At 39.7% G+C, this 24,158-nt stretch overlaps 1 protein-coding gene across 8 annotated transcripts in view; it reads left to right on the top strand.

Moving 5' to 3' along the window:
- Positions 1-7,420: 7,420 nt before the first annotated feature.
- The window catches only part of SLC27A6 (solute carrier family 27 member 6), an 89,921-nt gene continuing 73,183 nt past the window's right edge, over positions 7,421-24,158 (top strand). For 7 of the 8 annotated variants that reach the window (XM_087862330.1, XM_087862331.1, XM_087862328.1 and 4 more), the window contains exons 1-2: positions 7,426-8,630; positions 19,350-19,553. In XM_087862330.1, coding sequence (XP_087718456.1) covers positions 8,150-8,630; positions 19,350-19,553 — 685 coding nt within the window. In that variant the 5' untranslated portion in view covers positions 7,426-8,149. Of the gene's footprint in view, positions 8,631-19,349; positions 19,554-24,158 lie in introns of all 8 variants that reach the window. The other variant, XM_045794805.2, reaches the window with a different exon arrangement.

The raw sequence follows: 24,158 nt of genomic DNA, 5'->3' as shown, positions 1-24,158 counted from the left end.
ATTATATTATGTTAGTCACCATGCAGTACATCCCCGGTTTCCGATGTAAAGTTCGATGATTCATTAGTTGCGTATAACACCCAGTGTACCATGCAATACGTGCCCTCCTTACTACCCATCACCAGTCTATCCCATTCCCCCACCCCCCTCCCCTCTGAAGCCCTCAGTTTGTTTCTCAGAGTCCATAGTCTCTCATGCTTCATTCCCTCTTCTGATTACCCCCCCTTTCTTTATCCCTTTCTTCCCCTACCGATCTTCCTAGTTCTTATGTTCCATAGATGAGAGAAATCATATGATAATTGTCTTTCTCTGCTTGACTTATTTCACTTAGCATTATCTCCTCCAGTGCGGTCCATGTTGCAGCAAATGTTGAGAACTCGTTCTTTCTGATAGCTGAGTAATATTCCATTGTATATATGGACCACAACTTTTTAATCCATTCATCTGTTGAAGGGCATCTCGGTTCCTTCCACGCTTTGGCTATTGTGAACAATGCTGCTATGAACATTGGGGTGCATGTGGCCCTTCTCTTCACTATGTCTGTATCTTTGGGGTAAATACCCAGTAGTACAATGGCTGAGTCATAGGGTATCTCAATTTTTAACTTTTTAAGGGACCTCCACGCTGTTTTCCAGAGTGGCTGTACCAACTTGCATTCCCACCAACAATGTAGGAGGGATCCCCTTTCTCCACATCCTCTCCAACAATTGTTGTTTCTTGCCTTGTCTATTTTTGCCATTCTAACTGGCGTATGGTGGTATCTTAGTGTGGTTTTGATTTGAATTTCCCTGATGGCTCATGATTTTGAACATTTTTTTCATGTGTCTGTTAGCCATTTGTATGTCTTCATTGGAAAAGTGTTCATATCTTCTGCCCATTTTTTGATCTGTTTATTCGTTTCTCGTGTATTGAGTTTGAGAAGTTCTTTGTAGATCTGGATACCAGTCTTTTTTTTTTTTAAGATTTTATTTATTTATTCAACAGAGATAGAGACAGCCAGCGAGAGAGGGAACACAAGCAGGGGGAATGGGAGAGGAAGAAGCAGGCTCACAGCAGAGGAGCCTGATGTGGGGCTCGATCCCACAATGCCAGGATCACGCCCTGAGCCGAAGGCAGACGCTTAACTGCTGTGCCACCCAGGCACCCCGAGGATACCAGTCTTTTATCTGTAGTGTCATTTGCAAATATATTCTCCCATTCCGTGGGCTGCCTCTTAGTTTTTTTGACTGTTTCCTTGGCTGTGCAGAAGCTTTTTATCTTGATGAAGTCCCACAAGTTCATTTTATCTTTTGTTTCTCTTGCCTTTGGAGATGTGTCATGAAAAAGTTGCTTTGGCCGATGTCGTATAAGTTGCTGCCTATGTTTTCCTCTAGGATTTTGATGGATTCCTGTCTCACATCGAGGTCTTTCATCCGTTTGGAGTTTATCTTTGTGTATGGTGTGAGAGAGTGGTCAAGTTTCATTCTTTTGCATGTAGCTGTCCAATTTTCCCAGCACCATTTATTGAAGAGACTGTCTTTTTTCCACCGGATGTTTTTTCCTGCTTTATCAAATATTAGTTGCCCAAAGAGCCAAGGGTCCATTTCTGGGTTCTCTGTTCTGTTCCATTGGTCTATGTGTCTGTTTTTGTGCCAGTACCATGCTGTCTTTGTGATCACAGCTTTGTAGTACAGCTCGAAATCCGGCATTGTGATGCCCCCAGCTTTGTTTTTCCTTTTCAACAGTTCCTTGGCGATTCGGGGCCTTTTCTGGTTCCATACAAATTTAAGGACTATTTGAAGAACACATATTCTTGTAATAATTTGAAGAAGCCTATCTCTTTGAAGTGTGTGGTCTGGGTGTTGAGGCCACATTGCTGTCTTATTTCTCATCTTTGAGAAGATCTGTTACTTTAGCTTTTGTTTTAAATATGTTTTTGTAATTTACTGTCTAAAAGGGCTGGAAATTTAGTGTTGCCCAAATCATACCACAGATGTGGATTTTGAATTATATAGTTTCATGTAAAATAAAAGGAAAAAATTATATTCAGTACAAATGAACCACTGCAGAGGTGCCTGGTTGGCTCAGTCAGTTAAGCATCTGCTTTCAGCTCAGGTCATGATCCCAGGGTCATGGGATCCAGCCCCGCATCAGGCTCCTTGCTCAGCAGAGAGCCTGCTGCTTCCTCTGCTGCTCCCCCTGCTTGTTCTCTTTCTCTCTCTGTGTCAAATAAATAAATAAAATCTTTTAAAAAAATGAAACACTTCAATAACAGTGTCAGAACACAGAACCAAATGCTTTACAATACTGAACGTGAATTAACTTGTACATATTTGTGGAAACATTGTATGTAGTTCCTGGTATTGCCAGTTTAGTGAAAGTAGTCATTAGAGACTTCATTGCTTTTCCCAAATACTCTCATACATTGATGGTGGGCATTTGATATGGAGGGGAAAATGACAATATTCAGAAAAATTACACATATGTTTTCTCTTAGACTCAGCAATCCCATTTCTAGGAAGCTATCCCAAAGATACACTGAAAAAAATATATACGCCATGTGCATAGACTCATTAACTGTAACACTATTTGTAATGGCAAAAGGCTGAAAACAAGCCCACCAGTGGAGAGCAAGTTGAGTAAGTTACATTATTCACCACATGATGGAGTATATATAGCCATGAAAGAAAATGAGGAGGATCACTGCATAATGACAGATTGTGGTCACCAGAGTACATTAGAGGCACAAAACCAGATAGATATCAGTGTATACAGTAAGGTATGTTTCTTCATCAACAATGATAGGCTGTCTGATTCACAACAGCTAGATAGCATGTTTATCTTGATGTAATACAATATAAAGTACGTAGATTCTCTTATGAAATATTCTTGCCCAAAAATGATTAACCTGAGTCTCACCAAGTCTTTAGGTCTATTTACCGGTTTACCTGAAATGTGGGGGGACAGAGGAACATTTTAAAGGAGACATGGGGAAGCAATCAGATCAAAGCAGAAGGTCGGACACTCTATAAGACTACTGGCCTGTTGTCTTTAAGAAATGTCTGCGGAAAAGTTAAAGAGATTGTGATAAGCACTCTTCTAGATTAAAAGATAACTTAGACTTTAGACCTTGAATTAATTCTGGTTTTAGAACAACCAATTTCCCAAGACATTTTGGAAGCAATTAAATATGGACTAAGTATTAGATAGTATTAAAGAATTAGCGTTGATCTTAACGCATGTGATCATGGTATGGTGATTGGGGAGTGAAATCTCCTTTTTTCAGAAAAGCACCTAGAGATATTCAGGGTGGGAATGCTATATTGTCTGAAATAAAAATACTCCAGAAAAAAGGAGTTGAAACAAACGGGGCAGAATGTTAACAGTCACGAACTCCAGGTGATGACGGTTTGGTAGGGGGATCATTATTGTATTATTTCTATCTTTATGTGTGTTTGTAAATTTTATTTAATAAAAAACTGAAAAATGAAACTAAAGAGATGAAACAACAGTTAAGGCGACTCCTTCGGTCCCCTGCCCTTCTCCCTCTTGAAGGCTGGGAGCTGGCAGGAGCTGGAGCAGCTGCCTTGACCCCGAAGTGGGAAGGCACAAGGTGAAGTTGGCAGAATAGTACCCGCTCTGGAGCAGGGAGAAATAATTATTATAATCAAGCCGTTGGGGAAAAAATTTAAAGTGTCATAAATTTGCTCGATGTGTCAAGAAGTGATATACACACTCCGGACTTCAGAAGTCCCACTCTCCCCTCCCACACCTTTGAGACTAAATCTTAGACACTGTGGGACTTGCAAAATTAGGGGCCCACAAAACAACTCACTGTGATATTTGGAACATTGTTAATTCCCAGTAAAAGTTGTCAAAGAGTTTCTTTGATTTTATCTTACTAATGATCATATGACCTGCTTCCATGTAGGTGGCTTATAAAATAGAAAGGAAGCTACCCCGAGGACTCAGAATCAGTATGTAAAACTTTATTTAAACATCCCTTCCAAATAGTACACCAATATCGAGGAAGGGGAAGTTATCATAGACAGAAGTACCTGGATATAAGAAAGCGGTTTCTAAAATTCATGGATAAAACACATATCTTCTTGGCAGGATCCTGACCGGCAAAAGTTTCTAGGCATAGTTTCTGGTCTGCGGCAAAAATAATAGTTAAAGGTTTAATTTGTTTGAGAATTGTTCCCTAGACTATTATTATAGGATCACTTACATGGTGCTATAAAACTTTTATATTTCAAGAAGTGTTTGATGTGTCAAAGACATGTAGTAATGTTACTACTGTCCAACTCTCTAACCCACTTCTCATCTTTAATGTTGAGTTTGCTTCATGAGTCCTTGTGGGGAATAATCTTGTAGGCAATGACGGTTCATTAATACAAACAAACCGATTGTAGGAAGAGTTAGGCTTCCCATCAAAAACCAAGCTATGACCAGAGACTAAAACAGTGATTAAAACCTGAGCAAGACCCCATCCCTGGACAGAAGTGTTAAGTTAATAAGTCTCGCATTCACCCCTTCCCAGCTTCATTTCACCATCCATCTGCCTCACACGGTCCACTCCATTCCCACATCCTTCCCCAAGCACTGCTTGGAACTCAGCTTCCTGGCCCATGGCATACACCTGCTGTGGTATTTTCGTACTAACATAGCATCATTTGGGAATTTTGAAACCTCTACCTTTTCCCCCAAAACTTCCTGTAATCCAAAATATGACTGCCATAGAATTTCCTTAGAATTCTCATGGGCACAAGTAATTTGTCTACACAAAGTCAGAGTTCTTAAGATACAGTAGTAAAATCCTATGGGCCTAAGATGTCAGGATCTACCATATGATGCTTTTTGTTCAGTTTTGCTTCTATCTACTCATTAAACAATTCATCTTCAACAGAATTGGGGGTATAGAGGGGATTGGGAGCAGGTTAGAGGGGAAGTCAAATCAGAAATGGGGAAAGAGGAGAGCATATTTACATTGAAAATAAAGGAAGGGTTGTTTTGTTTTGTTTTGTTTTTTGCATTGATTTGCATTTAGTCACAATATTTATTTTCAAATAACATTAAAGAAAAAATTAAATTTCTCTATTTCATAAAAGCAAACCTAAGAAATACTGCATTGTCCCTGATCAAAAGTAATGTTAATAGAAATGTCTAGACTATTCGCATGTGTTTGTTTCTATTTTAAATGATAAATTTATTCACTTGCAATTATTCTTACTGTCTGACCCCCATTTTACAATAATTAACAACTGTAACAAATGATTATATCTATTTTACTTAGCTGTCTTTGGTTCTTTTTGAAAGTGAATACCAAATTTATAGAAAAAACAGGAACAGGCATATGAGCTGATGTAATAGTACATATAATACCGCTAGCTGTCCCAAGATTTTCACTGATTCCTTCTTTTGTTGTGAGATTTCAGGCAAGGAATTGGTCTTGGCCAATATAGATTTTGGCAACATAGGCTGTAGCTCTCCTAATGAATCAAAGTGTCTCGCATTCATAGTGCCAAATATTTTCTTAACTCACTTATATCTGTAGTTACTAAAAATTTAGCTCTGTGCCTTGGGATGATGTTAGCAGGCCCATGATGAGAAAAATAAGTGTAACACATGAAGCTAATTTTATTTTAAAAGACTGTGTTTTATTATAATAGTATTCTTTCCTTGTGTTTAATGTTGAAATAAATCCTTCCCTTTATAAAACAATGGTGACAGTAGATGGTAATTGTTTTAATGTGTGCTTAATGTTTTTAATTTAACAAATTAAAAGACGGCAACCTATGATTCTTTAGTTGTTTTTTTGCACTAGAGGAGGACAGAGTTTACTTGTGCTGGAAATCCAAAAGCCTAAAACGCACTGCTCCATAGTATCTTGTCTGCTACAAATGTTGTTTTCCAGGAGCTAATTGAATCAGACTACAGCTAGGAGAGAAAAGGATCAAATTTCAAAGATGCTTTTTCAAGTTGAAAACTTGACTTGATACTAACACTTTTTTTTTTTTTTTTTTTTAACTGAGAAGATGTTTTTGGATTGAGAAGACCAGAGCTTCTGGGTAAACTTAAAAAACATTTTCTTTATATGCACAAATAGGATTAAAGAGCCTGTCTTTCTTCTGGGCTCTTCACTGTGATTTTAAAATAATCATTTTCGGATTAATAAACCAGAGTCTGCTTTGGAGTTATCAGGTTTTTCTTTATTAGGAAATCTGAAGTTAGCGAGAACCCAGCTGCAGAACATAAGACAGAAGGAGGGAAATGTGAGGCAATGCTTAATCATTTCATTATGTGCAATTAACCATGTATTCATGCTTCTTAAAAAAGCAGAGGCCTGGGATGATGGTGTCTGCAAGAAAAAAATGTGTAATTAAATGCCCTCAGTTTCTTACCTTCAGTAAAATTTCATCATTGCATAAAGTTTTATTGTTATTCTTTACAATTACTTGTTTCCTCTCCATTTCCCCTCTCACCTTGGGAATCTTTAGTTTGAAGTCCTGGTAATGGTTTAAACGATCAAATGAAAAAAAAAAGTTATTTTTAAGGACAGAAAATAGCTTTTTTGTTTGGTTGGTTTTGTTTGTTTTGTTTGTTTTTAAGAGAGGGACTGGGTGAACAGAAAAAGAGGGAGAAGGGAGAGAGAGAATCCCAGACTCCATGCCCAACACCAGTCCCATCCTGGGCTCATCCCAAGAACCTGAGATATGACCGGAGCCAAAATCAACAGTAGAACCCTTAACCGACTGAGCTATCTACAGTATCTTATACCTAAATAAATAGATAGGTAGATAGATAATAAAAGGGGTGTGGATATGGATTTAAGCTCCCACATGAATCAATATTTTTGTAAAATTTTGCAAAAAGCGCTTGTAGGCACTTATTTAAGGATACAATTTCAATATAAATGTCAATTCTAACCTATAAGATTTTAAAAGTACTTCTTGTAGAACAATCCAATTTTGTATTTTATGATCAAAGAGTGCAAATATTCCTTGACCTGACCAGTTCATAGATATCTTCTTTGTTATTTCTCTCTCTTTGCGTAGGGATATATGTACATACATAAATATACTTATAAATACGTATGTTTTAATTCTTCCAATCGCCTCTCCAGCCTCTAGTTTAGTTTAGTTCCTTTATTGTTTAGTGAATGAACTCTCTCGCCCCAGTTCCGGCAGCCTGGTTGCCCTCGACTCTTGCCACGACTTCCGGGGATCCCCGTTTTTCCCTCCAGGGACGGTCCTTTCCCGACCAGAGGACCCAGCTACGGCACACTCGCGGGGGTGGCGGGACGCGCGCCCAGGCAGGAGGCGGCGAGGGGGCCCGAGCTGTCCCGGCGGCGGCGCTCGGAGCAGGGGTTGGCCGCGAGCCTGGAGGCGGGCGGTAGGCGGACAACACCTCCGTGGTAGCTTAGAGGAGAGATCCACCAGCCCAAGAACACTCGGAGGGGACCAGCGGCCCGGGCAGGAGACAACCACTCCCAGCGGGCGCGGCGGTCACCGGTGAGCTGTTCGCCGGGATCCGGTGTGTCGCAGGGGAGGGGCTGGACGCCCGGCCGCGGGGCGGAGCGGGGGCGGGGCTCGGACCCGGATCCCAGTAGACCTGGGGCATCCCCGACAGAGGCGTGGCCCAGACGCCCCGCGAGGTTTCTGGCGGGTTAAGAGGGGAAGCCGCTGCGTTTCTCAACCGTCGCCACCCCAGCTTCTCCAGGCTCGAGTTCAGCCTCCGAGTTGCAGCCGCCGGAAAGCCTATCCCAGAAGAGCATCTGCCCCTGGACGTAGTTCTCCTGAGGGTGGTGGGATTCGTTGAGGGCCGCAGAGGCTCCGGGGACTGACCCAGCCTGCGAGGAGAGGGCTGGAGAGGGCCAGAAGACCCCGCAGGGCGCGGGCCGCAGCTGCGGCTTTTGCCAGGGGCGCTGAACTGGGCTCCTAGATTCCGAGGACCCTGCGAGTGCCCGCGTTGATTTCGCGCGCTCTCCCCTCATCTGCCAGGTGACCCAAGCCTTATCCCCAGCATCCGTTGGGGCGACTTCTGTGCACCCTTCTGATTCTGTTTCTCAAGATTACCCTCTCCCTCCCGGAGGACCTGCGGTCTCTGCGGAGAGCTCACTTGAAGAGAAGGGCTGGGATCAGAGCTGCCTTCTGTCCTGGTGGCCCCCATGCTCCTGTCATGGTTAACAGGACTAGCAGCTGGAATAGTCTTCCTGCATTTCTTGCAGAAACTCGTGTTCCCTTACTTCTGGGAAGATTTCTGGTACCTGCTGAAGGTGGTACGCTATGGAATTCGGTTGGAGATGTACAAACTGAAAGGGGAACTGTGCACTGTCCTGGATAAATTCCTGAATCTTGCCCAGAAGCAGCCCCAGAAACCATTCATCATCTATGAGGGAGACATCCACACCTATCAGGATGTGGACAAAAGAAGTAGCAGAGTGGCCCACGTCTTCCTGAACCACTCTACGCTGAAAAGGGGGGACACTGTGGCTTTGCTGATGAGCAACGAGCCTGACTTCGTCCACGTGTGGTTCGGCTTGGCCAAGCTGGGCTGCGTGGTGGCCTTCCTCAATTCCAACATTCGCTCCAACTCCCTTCTGCACTGTATCCGCTGCTGCGAGCCCAGGGCCCTCGTGGTAGGCGCAGGTAAAGTATGGGGTGAAGGTCACCCCCTCCCCCCGCCCTTTTTTGTTAGAACAGTTCACAATTAATACTTTGGGGGTGTGATGAAGTGTGCATAGTAAGGGTACAAAACAGGCTTACCATTCTGAGACTGGCAGTTTAATTCCCCTTTCCATTTCCATCACTTACTCTGTTGTAGATTAGTAAATACCAAGAGAGGTTCAGAAAACTTTTCTGAATTCTCTGCTTCTTACTGTTTGGGGAGAGGGGGCAGTTTTACTGTTATTGATGCCTTCAGCGAATGCAAGAACACAGAGAGATAGAACTTGGTAAGTTTTAAATTTTGTCCCATCTGACAAAATTATTTGACGAGTAGGGAAGTTATCTTGATTTCATGGCAGAATACCTACCTGCCACTAATAGTAACATTATCAAGGTTGACTACATTTGAAGAACAAATATGTTTAATCTGAATTGCATGAATTCTTATCTTCATGTCTGCTCTTATTTTGCACTGCTTGCAAGCTAGGATTTGCCTAGCAAGGTTAGGTTCCCATCTCCCAGCCAGTGGGTGGGCTCTTGGCAGACTCTTCCTCTCTCTTACCCCAGCCCCCGTCTGTCATCCTTTTCTTTTCTTTTTTTTTTTTTTTTTTCTATCAGTAGGTTCTAGTCTTCTCCCTCCTCCCTTGAAGTTAGGCTTTGGATGCACATATTGACAAAGAACTACAAAGAAAAGGTTTTGGTTGAATACCTAATTAACAAAGAACCTAGGAAGATGGATCCCACAACCAAGTGGACTTGAAGTATGACCAGTGATACCTGTTTGGTATAATCTGATGGATTTATGCGTATTTTTTCTTGCATGAAGATGGGCCGGTGGAGGATGAGGAGAGGATCCCCAGCAAGGACCTTAGTGAAAGTACTTAAGTATTTTAGACTAATAGATACACACTGACACCTCATAGAGAATTTTTAGATTTATAGAGCATTATGGAAAAATTATCTACATTTATACATTAGCGATCTCCAAAGTATAGAACTTTACAAGTAACCTTTATTATATAACACTTGCATATCACACAATAATAGGTTAGGTGATGTATAGTACAAGGGTTAGTTTTTCAAGACTTTCATTTTGGCTCATTCCCCTTGTCCTTCCAGCCCAACTTGTGACCTGAGAAAGTAGCAAAATGTTTACTCTCAAGCACTGATTTTATTTTGTTTAATCTAAAGGAGTGGAGAAGCTGAATAGTCTCTCTTGTCTATTTTTTGTTCCATTTTTTTTTCATTCAGTATTCATATTCTCCAAGACTGAAATTCAATCCCTTATCTTGGAAAGAGGTTAACTAGTGTGGTGAACTTCCTCTGAACTGTAACAATAAGTAGGCTAAATGAGTCACACAGAATTTGGACATCATGGTGAACAGGGGCAGGTGATAAATGTGATTGGAGCAGAAAAAAAATATCATTCATCTCTGGATATATTCTAATATTTTATTGCTCAGTCTAATTTAAATAGCAGTTTCTAGAGCATATCAAAATTAGGTTGCGCTAAAAATGGATAAAGCCATAAATTCCTTTTACAAGAGCAAACTAAGAGGGCCAGAGTATCGCTAAAAAGACTTCCATGGTCATGTTATTGAAGCCAACCTGAGAAACATCCAATTGCCAGTCTCCTGAGGGATTCCTCTCGAAGTGTGTAGGGCTGATTATCTCTCAACAAAAAGCAGTCAAACTTTGCTCTTGACTGAGTGGTTGCTTAATTAGGGCCAATTGATTTTGCAGTTTTACTTGTGCCAAAGTTTTGCTTTACTTGCCAGTAACTAAATTGCGTTGTTTCCTTGTTTTTGACTTTCACACCAACAGTAGTTTTTATACATAAAAGCCAATTTGGGATGCTGGAGTTTTAAGCCAAAACCATTTAGTCAATTTGTTTCGTAATAGATAGGTGGAGAAACCAACCTTATATCTTATTAACAGTTCTTTTTGGTGTGTCTTTAGAATATATAAATTCCAAATTGTATTTTATGTAATTACTAGGTTGTTGGGAGTTTTTTGTTTTGTTTTTTTGTGTTTTGGGGGGGTTGTTTTGTTGGTGGTGGTGGGGTTTTTTTGGTTCTGTTTTGTTTTGGTATTTGAAGCTCTTAGCCTGAAATACTGTATTCTTGGCATCTTGAGTCAAATTAGTGAACAATATATACATACCGTTTTTAGAGCTTTAAATTTTAGAGGTCTTAGAGTCTCGTGGAATGTTTCTAATGGACATGTATCATTAAACCATTATATCCACAGGGAAGCTGTATTGAGAAAGAAGTGAGTCAGAGGGTGTAGATGGAGATAAGCCAGACAGATTTGGATTTCATTTATGGTCTACCACTTCTTAGCTGTGTCATTGAGGAAAAGGTCATCATCTGCCCTGGGTCTCATTTTACTTAGTTGTAAAATAGTGACAATACCAATCTATTCCACAATGTAATTCTGAGATTCAGTGATGTAACTTCTGTAAAGTGACTAGCTGAGTGCCTGGTATGGACTAACTGGAGCTGTGGTGAATTGAAATAATTGCTATTATTATTATTATTATTATGAAGTCACCTGAGGCGTTTAATAAGGAAACTTACTTGGATTTTGCTGCTACAATCTAATTTGGTATTAGCTATAAGAAAGGCTGGTAAGTAGTTTGGCGTTGGACCTTGAACACCTTACTTTGGTATGTTTTAACAACATTTTATTTTCCAGAAGTTATATAGAACCGATTTCAAACAGGTTTTATAGGCAGGCCAGGTAATGTCTTTTTAAAAAATATATTTTATTTATTTATTTATTTAGAGAAACAGAGGGAAAGAGTGAGTAGGGGTAGGGGCAGAGGGAGAGAATCTCAAGCAGACTCCCTGCTGAGCGCAGAGCCCAAAACCATGTCCATCTCAGGACCCCGAGATCATGAGCTGAGCTGAAGTCAAGCGAATTTCAAGCTGAGCCACACAGGAGCCCCCAAATAAGGTCTTATAATTCTGTCTTCAGGAATAAGTCAAAGGAAAAGATGTCAACTAATCTACCCAGGCGAATCGTTACTGTCTTTAACAAAGATTATGTAAAAGGTACTCTCAGTGGTTCCGAGGCAGGTACAGAGCTATATACTGGCAGCAGAGGGAAAGAAGTTCACCGAGGATGTGTCTAGTTTGACACACCTTAGTTTGCAGAGCCAAGATTCAAAAGCTGATCTCTGATGTAAGACTATGCTGTACTATATATATAACCCAGTTGTTTCTGAGGCTGCCAGTCCCCTGTTGATGTAACTATGAAAAACTATGTATTCCAGTTACATAAAAATAGGTGACTTACATCAAGGTTGCCAATATTAAGATGCCATGTTTTTCGTATACAGATAATTAGAAAAAAATTAAATATTTTTAAGACTCTTATCCCTTTCTCTCACAGTCTGAAGATTCAAAAATACTTGCTAGGAAGTTTTCTTTTTTTTTTTTTTTTTAAAAGATTTTATTTATTTATTTGACAGAGATAGAGACAGCCAGCGAGAGAGGGAACACAAGCAGGGGGAGTGGGAGAGGAAGAAGCAGGCTCATAGCAGAGGAGCCTGATGTGGGGCTCGATCCCATAACGCCGGGATCATGCCCTGAGCCGAAGGCAGACGCTTAACCGCTGTGCCACCCAGGCGCCCCGAAAGTTTTCTATCTGTACAATGTGGTTTTGAAGAGGTATCAAATGGCATTTCAGATTTCCCTGGAAAATTTCAGTGCTTATGGGAAATTAGATAGTCTTAGGTTAAACCTGGTCCTTTCCTCCCAATATTTCAACTTTGATTATTGCCAGTAGTGCCTGTGGCCAAGATTATCATCTACCTCTATATGCTTTTCTCTTTACTTAGAATAAAAAGGGAAATGTTGGGATGCTTGTATATCACTTTAAAAAGTCTATGTAATTATATTCTTTGATCTCTTTAGCAGTAATAATAATAGTGTTAATAATCAGTAATAATAATCTCTTCCATTTCTAAAGTACTTTATGAATTACACATTGTTTTTATATATATATTGTCTTACGTGATCCTCACCGCAGCCATAGCCTTGTTTTAAAGGTAGGGAAAGCATGGTTTAGAGCGGGCAAGCCATCCACTCAAGCTGACACATGTAGAGGAAGCAACGTACCGATTGGAGCCGGGATTTTCGGATGTGCAGGTCTGCGGGGTACACCTTTGTCTTTCTCCTCCTGCTCCTGCTCTTTCCCCCATTGCCATTGTTTCCTTTCCTTCCCCATCCCTTCCTGCTCCCCACCCCCTTTCCCTCACTGTCTCTCACCATCTGTCTATCCACCTACTTGCTTTCGGTACCTTTTCCACTAACCCCTCCTGTGTCAGGTGTGGTATGGCTGTTCACAGCCGCCCAGTGGGATGGTCAAGTTCTAGTTGCTGTTTGTGTGGACTCTTGAGGACTAGGCCCAGAATGGGGATGTAAGATCTTTGAGCAGAGGAAGTTTGTTTTCTTCGCTGCTAAATTCTCAAAACTTGGCATGGAGGAGTTGCTCGACAAATATTTATTGCCAGGATGAATGAATGAATGACCTCATGAAAAAGTATAAGGTACATGTGGACTCCCAGTAACTTCTTATTTACTTGCATATTTTTGCTAATAAATCGTCCCTCTGCTGTCCATTTGGTAACTGATTTTGATAGCAGATATATCAGTGGAATTTCTTTGTTGTGTTGTTTTATATTAATTTGCTAATTGTTAGAATCATGACTCCCCAAAAGTACGAAGCATTTTAGACACACTAAGCATCCGCGAAGTTTCAGATTTACTTGCATATAGGTATTTTGTCCTCTCTCCTTTCTTAATATACACAAATTATTCTAAGTGGGTAACTAAAAAATATATATTAATATTACCCTGAACTCTTACTTTAGATTCAATAGTATCAACATGTTTGGACAGGTTTTGTGTTCCTGTTCACAAGAAATGGCTCTAATAACTTACAGTAATGCATGCAGATTTGCCCCGTTAGTTTTCCTGAACTGTTGCATTCAGACTGTGCAGGGCAAATGTTCCAGTTAACGATCCAAGCCATTGTAATTCTCCAAATGACTTTCAGCCATAAAGCCATCTGCTTTTTAAAGACCAAGAGGAAGGGTTAGAGGAAAAATAAAGACCTTTTAAGTTTTATAGAAAGGATTATGTATTCAGATAGATAAGATACATGGCTCATGTAAACTTTTATTATTTAATCCAGGTATCGTGATATCCTCACATCTATCTGTTTTCATTTTTAGGACATTTTTATGTTTTTACTTATATTTAGTAGAACGAATGGCTGTTTTGCATTTTTATTTTCCATTTTAGACTCAGCTCAAAGATGACCTCCATTCCAAAAGAAAATTGCTCATTTCAGTAGGAAGGTTAAGCAGCTTCATGGTTCACTTGCTGGAAAAGCCAGTGTTCTAAGCACTGATACATTTGTGGTTTTTTTCTTTTCTGATCATGGGGACACTGAGTGGGGTTCTTATTTACATTATCTGCCGAACATGTGTTCACTGTAGGAGAATGATGTTTGAATGCTGGCAGGAGCAAAAACTATTTAAAAGGAGATTGTGCCTGCTCAGAGAAGTAGCAGGACTAAGTGGGAGAAATATACATCTTGGAGTCAGGCAAACATGGGCTTGAAGCCTAACTCTGCCATTAACTGACTGCTAACACACAGCAGATGGTCAATGAGTATCAGTAGGTCTTGTGCGAATTAAACGTAAAGAACACAACAGAGTGCCTGGACCATCGTATATAGTCAATAAATGGTCGCCATAATTATTTTTAATTGCATAGCAACAGAGACATATATGCAAAGTAAGACCGTCTGCGTTTGCTATGGACAGAAGGCCATCAGGTGGCGGATGCGGGCACATGGCATGTGACCCACGCGAACTGGTTTTAAGCAGCTGTTCTGTCCTCCCCAGTAGCATTGTGGCCATATCTACTTCCCAACCCTCAGCACCCAGGGCTGGAATGGTGTCAGACAAGTTAGGAGCCAGATGGTTAGCTCTTCTCTGGCCAAGAAAAGGAGGATTCTTGCATTTATAACCAGAAAGGAATGTGGAAAATAACTCTGATGGGATATGAATCTTGTAGACATACTACCTCGGAATTGCCTTTTTACCAATTTATAGTTTACTTACTGGTTAGTCTGTGTCTAGAGAGCTTTTCTGTGCATTTACTAGTTTTTACTCCTTTGTCAATGAAAAACAGCAAGCCAAACACATCATGGTGTTGTGGTCCCATTTGGGTAATAATTATTCATTGGCAATGGGAGATGTGCTGGAAATAAAATCAAATGAAGTGTTCTACTTTTTACTTCCTTGCACAATTTTACCCATAATAAATATGCTCTCTGTCGCTCAAAACATATGGGGACAGCTGAGAGTGAAAGCACGTAAACCCACTTACCAACTTGTGTGCATATATTCAAGACAGCTAATAAGATCATTTCTGGGAAGAATATGTTATCACAATCAGAAGATTTGTGCTTCTGTGTACTTCCTAGGGTTAGGTTATGATTATTAATAAACTAATATTTGTTAGAATAGCTGGCATATTATTTATGGTGAGATGAGTTTCTGGCCGGATATGAATTGCCTCAGGACATTGCTTACTTAAGCATCAGTTTTGTTGAAAACCAGAGCCTGCCCATGCTTTCTATAAAAAACCTGTTGAGCTGCTGTACGTAGTAGAATGGTATTTATAAGCATGAAGCGAGATCTATAATTTCACTTTGGATTCTGTGTGATTATTGCTTTGGAATGTGGGAAACTCAAGGTAACCATTTGTCCTGGAATTCCATATAAGTTGTCTTCACACCTCAAAGTTTCAGTGCTTGCCAGTGTATTAAGAACTGCAAGCTATTCCTTTGAAAGCATTAGCTTGTTTTATGTAGAATAAGATAACTTTAAGAGTTTTTAATGCAGGATGAATAACATAATTCATACTAATGGCATAGGAAAGGGATATGTTAAATTTTACTCATTGCATTTATAGTGTCAGTAATGTAAATAAGAGACAAGATGAGGTAGAAACAAATTAACTGGTACCAAAAGTGCTGAAGGATCATAAGCAGCGATCATAATTTACCTATTTTTTAAGAAGATTTTATTTATTTATTTAAGAGAGAGAGAAAGTATGAGGAGGGCAGAGGGAGAGGGAGAAGCGGACTCCCCGCACAGTGGGGAGCCCAATGCAGGACTCGATCCCAGGACCCCGAGATGATGACCTGAGCTGAAGTCAGGTGCGTAACTGAGCCACCCAGGCAGCCCTTTAATATACCCGTTTTGATGCTCACAGCACTACCTAATGAAGTGCCTTGCATATTTGAGAAACAATAAGTGTTTCTTAAAAGGACACTATTGCTGTGAAAACCTTCTGCATTACAGCCTCATCCTGTAAGGTAGACTTTGTTCAAGGTCATAGAATATTCAGATGTCTCATTTTCTTATAACAGTTTTCTGTCAAGACCTGCATCTCCAGGGGATCACATGGGCAGAGCTTAATCCCATAACCAGATCTCTATTCAGCACCCCAGCGTCTATGCACCAGGGGCCATGAGCGGAGTTACGGATTAGTTACATTGTTCGTTTGAGGTCCTTACAGTTCGACAGGTTTCGATGGTAGTACCCTTCACTGAAAAGTATCCTTGAGGTATTTAAACAACTGCTATTTTGTGTCAGGACTTAAGATTCAGAATTTACTTTCAATATAACACTGAACCTTTTCATTGTGTTAAGGAAGATTGACAGTGATAAATAAATTGTCATTTTTTATCCTCTACAAGACCGTTCAAAATTTTATTTCAATTTTCATTATCTTCAACCACATTACTTACGACTACTGAAGAAATACTTTAATAAAATTCTATAGAATTCTGAATGTCTCAGCTAAGTCAAGTCAATTTAATTTTAACCTATGAAGGGAACTGAATTGTATTTCCTCTAATTCTTAGGAATCAGCTCACTTCCTTTTTCTTCTAAAAATCATCACTGTTTTTGAACGTCAAGTGTTTCTTTAGACTCTACAATTCCAGAAAAGATTTGGAGCCACAATTAATCATATTGTAACTTCTTTGCACTTATTTTGACTGCTTAGACTTACATATCTTTACAAAAAAACATTTTATAAGTTTATGCTGTTAATTTACAATTACAGACGAGAGATTTGAAATTAAGATAATGAAATGAATCAGTTCAGAGACCTGTACTTATACATTCAAATTGCCAGAAAAAGTCTTTAAAACAAAATTAGGGTTGCCTGGGTGGCTCAGTGGGTTAAGCATCTGACTCTTGATTTCGGCTCAGGTCCTGATCTCAGGGTTGTGAGATTGGGCCCTGAGTCAGGCTCTGTGCTAGGCGCGGAGCCTGCTTCAGGTTCTCTATCTCCCTCTCCCTCTGCCACTCCCCTCTCAAAAACAACAAGGACAACACAAAATTAAAAGAAAATAGAAAGTCTCGATCATTTGTTTGTCCTGTTTTCTTCATTTATTTGTGGCTTGTTCTTCCCTCAGGATTGCCTGTGATTTTTCACTTCTTACCGAAGCAATCTATGGCTAGCAACACGCTTTGTAAGCTTGGGGGAACTCTGGACTCTTAGAATTTATTTTATGTGGATTTGTGATAGAAATTAAAGTTAATTCAAAAAGGTTCAAGTCCCAGTCTGCCTCCCTACCCCGACATATGAACTCTTTATCATTTTCTGTGTTTCCTTAGTCATATTACAGGTTTTATTTGTGAACTGCTTGGTCTAATTTGACATGTTTCTTTTGCTGTTTCTTGGTGATCAATCTGGATTATAGATTGTGAGGAACTAAATCATGAGTTTTTCTCAAATATATTATATTATAGTAGAAGTGGCTGACAGATGGCTTTTTGAGGTTCCCAGATACTGATTTCCATTTCCAAAAAAATGTTTAATGCAGCACACTGAGTTCAGCTTCAAAGCAGAATAGATCTTGTAATTATTTTCGAAGTTTTGTTAAAAATTTAGGAAAAAAATAGAATTGTTTGGATGGAAAGGTTCATATTTACATGTACTCGAGCTTCTAACCAGGGTATATTTTATGTTAAATAACATTATTTTTTATAATTGATTTCTTTTATGAGGTCATGTATAGATTAGGGATAATTGGCCACAGGTTAGAGTAACAATTCTGTCCACCAACTTGGGACTTGGTGTATTAATTTTCCAGGGCTGCTGCAAACTGGGTTGCTTAAAACAAAAGAAATTTATTCCCTCACTGCTCTGGGGGCTAGAAGTCCAAAATGAAATGTCTTCTGGGCCCTGCTCCCTCAAAAGGATTTAGGAAAAAGTCTTCCTTTGCCTCTTCCTAGCTTCTGGCAGTTACTGGTAATCACTGGGATTCCTTGCATTAACTCCAAAGGCCAGTGGGATATTACTGCTTGCTATCTCTAAGGATGTTAAGGTAGATTTTAAGATAAATAATGTAGCACTCAGAAATCCCTTGTATCTTAGACAAGTGTGACATTTTACAGGAATACTAAACTCAAATTGGAGCACCTTTGTGGAATATAAAAGTCAAACTTCAGTGTTAGAGATCCATATTAAAGTAGAGAACTGTTAAATTTTAAAGGTATTTAAAGACTATAAATAACTATGTCTCTACTCTAGAAAAAAATATGAGCCTCACTGGCTTATACAGAAGACTTTCTGGGAATGATAATGCTCTGCTTCTTTTCTATACTACAGAGTGCTGAATACCTTAATAAGTATTTGCTCCTCGGGGACTCGCCCCACCTTCTGTCTCTCTTCTCACCCCAGCTCCTCCTCAGCAAATAACGTTTTCTTCTACGTTAATGACCAAATGAAAAAGGTCGGGTTCAGTCTCCCAAATTAACGCAACATAGCCTCTCCTCTCCAGTAGAGGTTTTTCTACAGTAGAGGCTTCCTGGGAGGTGTATCCTTTTTTCCTTTCTGAAACCTGAATTGCAGCCCAGACCCTTGGTCTTGTGAGACTCTCAAGTTCTTCAGTCCCGAAGACACCCGTGTTCCAGGCTTTTCTACTTCTTGCTTTCCATTTTGCTTGGCATTGGTTCTAGGTGGGCCTTGGATCACACGCTGCCGATGGAGGTTTTGCTATCTTCCACCTGCTCTCACCTGCCATTGTTGCTCCTTTGCTGAGCCCTGGGGACTTTATTGCCTGTTACGAAAAGCATTCATTTCCTCCTTTTGCTTTCAAAGACTTTCACCTTCCGTTATCCTGATCTAGAGAAAAGGGCATCTCTAAATTTCCTCACTTAACTTTTGGCTCTGAAACCGTCTCTAAACCACAATGATCTTATGACTCCAGAGGGGTCAGGAAAGTCTCCCGACTGTATTGCATTATAGTAGAATTAAACAGTGACATACAGATGGCTTTGTGGAATAACGAGCTACTGAGATATATTTCAATGAAAATGTTGACTGTGCTATCCTGAGTGTAGATTTAAAGCAGAATATAAAAATAGAGTTTCATTTAAAAATTGGAAAAAAATATAATCTGAATAATGGTGTCTCCAGAATACAATTTGAATCAAAATGAATCAGAATCATAAAATGGCTATGATATTCACTATCCCAATGAAGAGGAAGTCAGCATCATAGTGACATTTTATCTCTGTTCCAACAGAGAAAAGAAAACACAAGTTAATGGTTTCAGATTTATGTTTTATTTATCTCTTCCTAAACTTCTGGTTTTTAGATTTGCTTGGAACTGTAGAAGAAATCCTTCCGAACCTCCCAGAAGGTATCACTGTTTGGGGGATGAACGATTCTGTTCCACAAGGTGTAACTTCACTCAAAGAAAAACTGAGCACGGCATCTGACAAGCCCGTGCCACGCAGCTACCATGTAGCTTCAAGTCTCAAGGCTCCTCATCTTTATATTTTTACCTCCGGAACAACAGGTATGATCCATTTCTTCTTGAGAGTTAAAAAGAATGCCAAATATTTGCAAAGCAACAGTAGTCACCATGGTACTCACCAAACATCTGAGAAAGCACGCATGCAAGAAGTTCTGAGGTTCTCAGATCTTAGAACTCTCAAACTTGGATGAATTTGCTCTAACCACAACTTGGCAAGTTACCATGTTCACTTGGCCATTGTCTCATTTAGAAAGATTTTCTTCAGGTGTCATCGAAGACCTTGGAATGTGTGAAGACCTTGATCCAGCCCCGTTGCTCAGAGTGTGAAATTTGGCCAGCAGCTTTGGCAAGACACCTGCTAGCTTCTCTGTTCCTTAAGGTTCCTGATACATAAAATGAAGAGATTAGTTTAAGTAGTTTCGAATTATCTTCCTGGATCAAAAAATCCATGAGTCTACTTTAAAATGGTCTTCTGTGTTCCCGTGTACCATCTTAAATCCTAAACACAATCCAGCTCTATAGCTGTAATTTAAGCACGGGTAGCGGGTTCTCCCGGTTTTCCTTAGGGCGATTGGAACATGTGACAAACAGGAAGTCTTGAAAGCAGTGGGGGTTTGGGAGAAGATACAAAATAGAATCTAGTAAATAAACATCCCTCCTCCCTTTTTGTAGGTAAAAAATCATTACACCCCAAAATAAAAAGAAGAATTAAACTGCCTAAGAATGCAAAGAAATGTTAAACTTAATTGACTCTGAGGAAAAGGTGAATGGTATTTATGGTAGGCTAAAGAAGCTTTTGTAATTAGTGTGAAGATGACCAGGGGTTTGAATTAGAGAAATGAAAATTATTCTGTTAAATAATTTCCTATGCACAGGTGGTATTGTAAGCAAAGTACTATTGCATAAGTGGATTTTTCTTTTCTCTTTTTCTTTTCTCTTCCTGTGTGTGTGTCTGTCTCTTTTTTATTTACTGTTTAGAGGCTAACAATGATCTCTTTTAGACTGGAGAGTAGACTATACTTCTGACATCGTCTAAACAGTTTTGATAAATGAACTGGAAAGTGTTCATGTGTCTCAAATTGTCAGCATACATTCAGTCTGACTTTGGACTTTGAAAGAGTGAAATTTCAGAAATGATATGCTTTGAAAACTTTCAACAGAAGGTATTTAACCAATTTATCCATATGGCTGTTTTCTTGTGAAAAATAGAAAGCGATTGGTCTTCCAAACATTCTTCACCACTCCCCGCCCGCACCCCCCCAGAGAGAGAACAGATTGCGGGGAGGGCGCCTGGGTGGCTCAGTCAGTTGAGCATCCCACTCTTGATTTTGGCTCAGGCCGTGATCTCAGGGTCTTGAAGTTGAGCCCCTCATCAGGCTCTGCACTGAGCATGGAGCCTGCTGAAGATTCTCTCTCCCACTCCCTCTGCCCCTCCCCCCTCCCGCTCACTTGCACGTTTTCTCTTTCTCAAAAAAAAAAAAAAAGAAAGAAAGAAAGAAAGAAAGAAAGAAAGAAAGAAAGAAAGAAAGAAAAAAGAGAGAGAACAAGCCAGAGCCTCTAGTAACAGCTTTTGTTTTCCAAGATTGAAACCAGATTGTTCTGTGCATTTATATAACAGGCCAAAGCAAAAGCACTAGTGGTTTTTATTTGATTTGATATTTAGTTATATAGCACAGAGATGAAAAATTCTGATACTCTTAGAAATTTTAGAGAAAAGCACCCTTATAACCCCTTTCCCCATTTCTCCTTCTCCAAACCAACTATATTCAGTATTTTTAGATTCTTTTTAGCATCACCTGCATTTCTCTGCATAAAGGGTGTCTTAGTGGATACTTAGTCGATGCTTACTGAAAAGTATCTACTGATTCTCCATGATGGAAGTGAGGAGTTGTCTTCTCTCGCCAACCACTCTCTCTCTCTCCATTCATTTTGTTCTCTCTGGTGCACACACTTTCTTTCCCCAACGTCACACTGATATTGTGTTGTCTTGAATTTTGACTGGATTGGTATCAGTTATCACAACTTAGTTAAATACTATTATTGCCTTCCATGTAAAATTCCCCCCAACCTGGAATTAATCATTGTCTTTATCTGTTTGCTTGCTTGCTTAGTTTTCTATACGCCTATTGCTGGTTCGTACTCACCCCTTTATCAAGAAGATAACTCACCTTTGACATTGATAAGATAGTCTGTATGTTGTCAAGCCCTTGTTCTTGGCCACCTTTTGCCCGGGAGGCTACCTACGATTTCAGTCTCAACCCCTTGCTCTCTGGCTGTCCTGTGTTTATTTTTCACCATCGTTCTGGGAATTCCTTTCAATTCTTTTCTTTTTTCTGATCCCCTAATTCCTAGATCCTAAATTAGTTTCCTCAGTTTACTTTTCCATTTTATCACTGCACTGCTTCTGCCATAGAGTATTTGGGAGGGGAGCTCTTGGGTGGCTCAGTCAGTTGAGCGTTGGACTCTTGATTTTGGCTCAGGTTATGATCTCAGCGTCATGAGATCAAACCCCATGGCAGGCTCCGTGCTTAGGGGGAAGTCTGCTGTAGATTCTCTCTTCCCCTGCCCCTCCCCATGCTTGCGTGCAGGCGCCCTCTCTGTCTCTCTCTCTCTTGCTCTTTCTTTCTCTGTTTCTTTAAAATAAATAAATCTTAAAAAAAAAAAAAGAGTATTTAGGAGGTATACTCTCTAAGTCCTCACATCCAGAAATACCCTTATACTTGTTTGTGTAGCATTCTAGGTTAGACACAATTTTTATCCCAGGGTTTGAGGACATTGCACTGTCTTCTGACTTCGAGCACACAGAGAGACATCATTTTCTTTCTGATTTCTTAGCCTTTACATGCAAGCTGGTGTTGTTTTTCTCTTTCTTTTTTGGGAATTTTTTTTTTTATCTTCTGGGGGTCTTCAGTAGTCTCTAACCTGGTGATGACTTATACTGGGACTGGTCTTATTTATCCATTTTGCTGGGAAATTTGTAGGCCTTTTCAGTCTAGAAACTCATATCTTGCAAGTCTAGGTACTTGGAAATTAAAGAAAAAAAGTTCTACATCCCCTTCCTTTTCTTTCTTTATTGCTATTCTTTCTTCCCATTCCCCATTCCCTCCTATTATAGTTGTTTGTTCATTCTTTTGTCTTTGAAACTCAAACTTTTTAAAGATTGGCCGTTCTAGACTGAATTTTTAATTTTCTAATCTTTTCTATCCCATTTTCCTTCTGTTATTTTTCATCTACTTTTTGAGAGATTTACCTTCTAAACCTCTGTTCTTTGATAATACCTCTTTTTGTAGCAGGCTATTTTTGTATTATAGATTATTTATTATCTTAAATCTCTCAGAATATTAGTGATATTTTTTTGAAAATTTCTCTTCGTCACCTTGTCTCTCTTTTTGCCAACAACCTCTTATCTTTTGGTTTATTTTGGTCTCTATCCTTTATCCTAGAGGATTTCCTTAAATAGCTGGTGACCTTTGGCTGTCAGTTCATATTTAAACTGCAGACACCAAAACACACACAAAAAAAACCCCAAAACAGATCCTGGCTAGAAGCTGTGTGTGTCTGAGTGGAATCTGTAGGCTGATTGGTTTCATCATCCAGGACATTTTGTTGGGGAATTCATGACTGTCAGCGTTTTTCAGTTTTGACTGGTGGATGATTCAGGTTCCTCAGACAGGCACCTCAAAGGGTAAAACAAGTCAAATGTAAAAGGGAGCTGGAGGAATAAGCAGACTTTCTCTCCTTCCCCTTGTTTGCTCAACATTTCTTCTTCCTCATGTTTCCAGAGGCTTGTCTTTTCCAGAGAATAAATCTCATAACTTCTACCAGCATGGCAGAAGCAATCTGGGCTATAATTTGTTTTATTTTCTGAATTTTAAAACAAATACCAAAAGCATTGATTGACATTCTTCCAAAATTAGTTTACGAATAATCTTGCACAAGGAAAATGATGCAAATATCATCTTCTTGTAGCTCAAAGTCCTAAGCAACCTGAGGTCCTCTTACGGAGAGCAGAGCAGAGCCATGTACAGAATTGGTCATACAGGAGGTGTCATGATTTATGAAGATAATGCTATCGAAGGGTGTAACAAAACCATGATGCATGCAGCCTTGTTAAAGATTTAATTGACATTTTGTTATGAAAGGCATCTCTCTCTAATACAAACTGATGTTTTGCAACTCAAAACCTTGAGCTGAATTGATTGTAATGGTAATAAATATGATCATTTATATTAGTATGCCATTTAATGTCAGAAAAGCCACTTGATTCTCATACAGCAAAGTCTTCTGATGTTGATAATGAAGAAGGTATTGGCGCATGTTAGGACGTGATGTAGAAAGTGAGGCTTTGAAACCGTGAGCGATGGAGGGAGAGTCTGCTCATGAACCCTTTGGCAGGCTATAACAAAGCCCTTGGGTTGATATTGAACATTTCCTAGCCATTCTTACTACTGCCAAGCCCTGTTTGCCCAAGGTCACCAAAATTTTATATTCCCACTTGAAAAAATGCAGTGTCTCTGAGTAAGGAAAAGGTTGAGGTTAGTTTTGATGGCATTCCTGTCTCTTTGACCTCGGAGATTATGTGATATCTTGATGAACAAGGGGTGAGAATTATATAGATTCCCTTTTCTATGACTTTGACCTCATTGT

Source organism: Ursus americanus, chromosome 5 (assembly GCF_024610735.1).
Source record: "Ursus americanus isolate L20-20 chromosome 5, mUrsAme1.1.p, whole genome shotgun sequence".
In the NCBI taxonomy this organism is placed as follows: Eukaryota; Metazoa; Chordata; class Mammalia; order Carnivora; family Ursidae; genus Ursus; species Ursus americanus.
The sequence above is the reverse complement of the archived record's forward strand: the minus strand, read 5'-3'. Positions and strand labels throughout refer to the sequence as shown.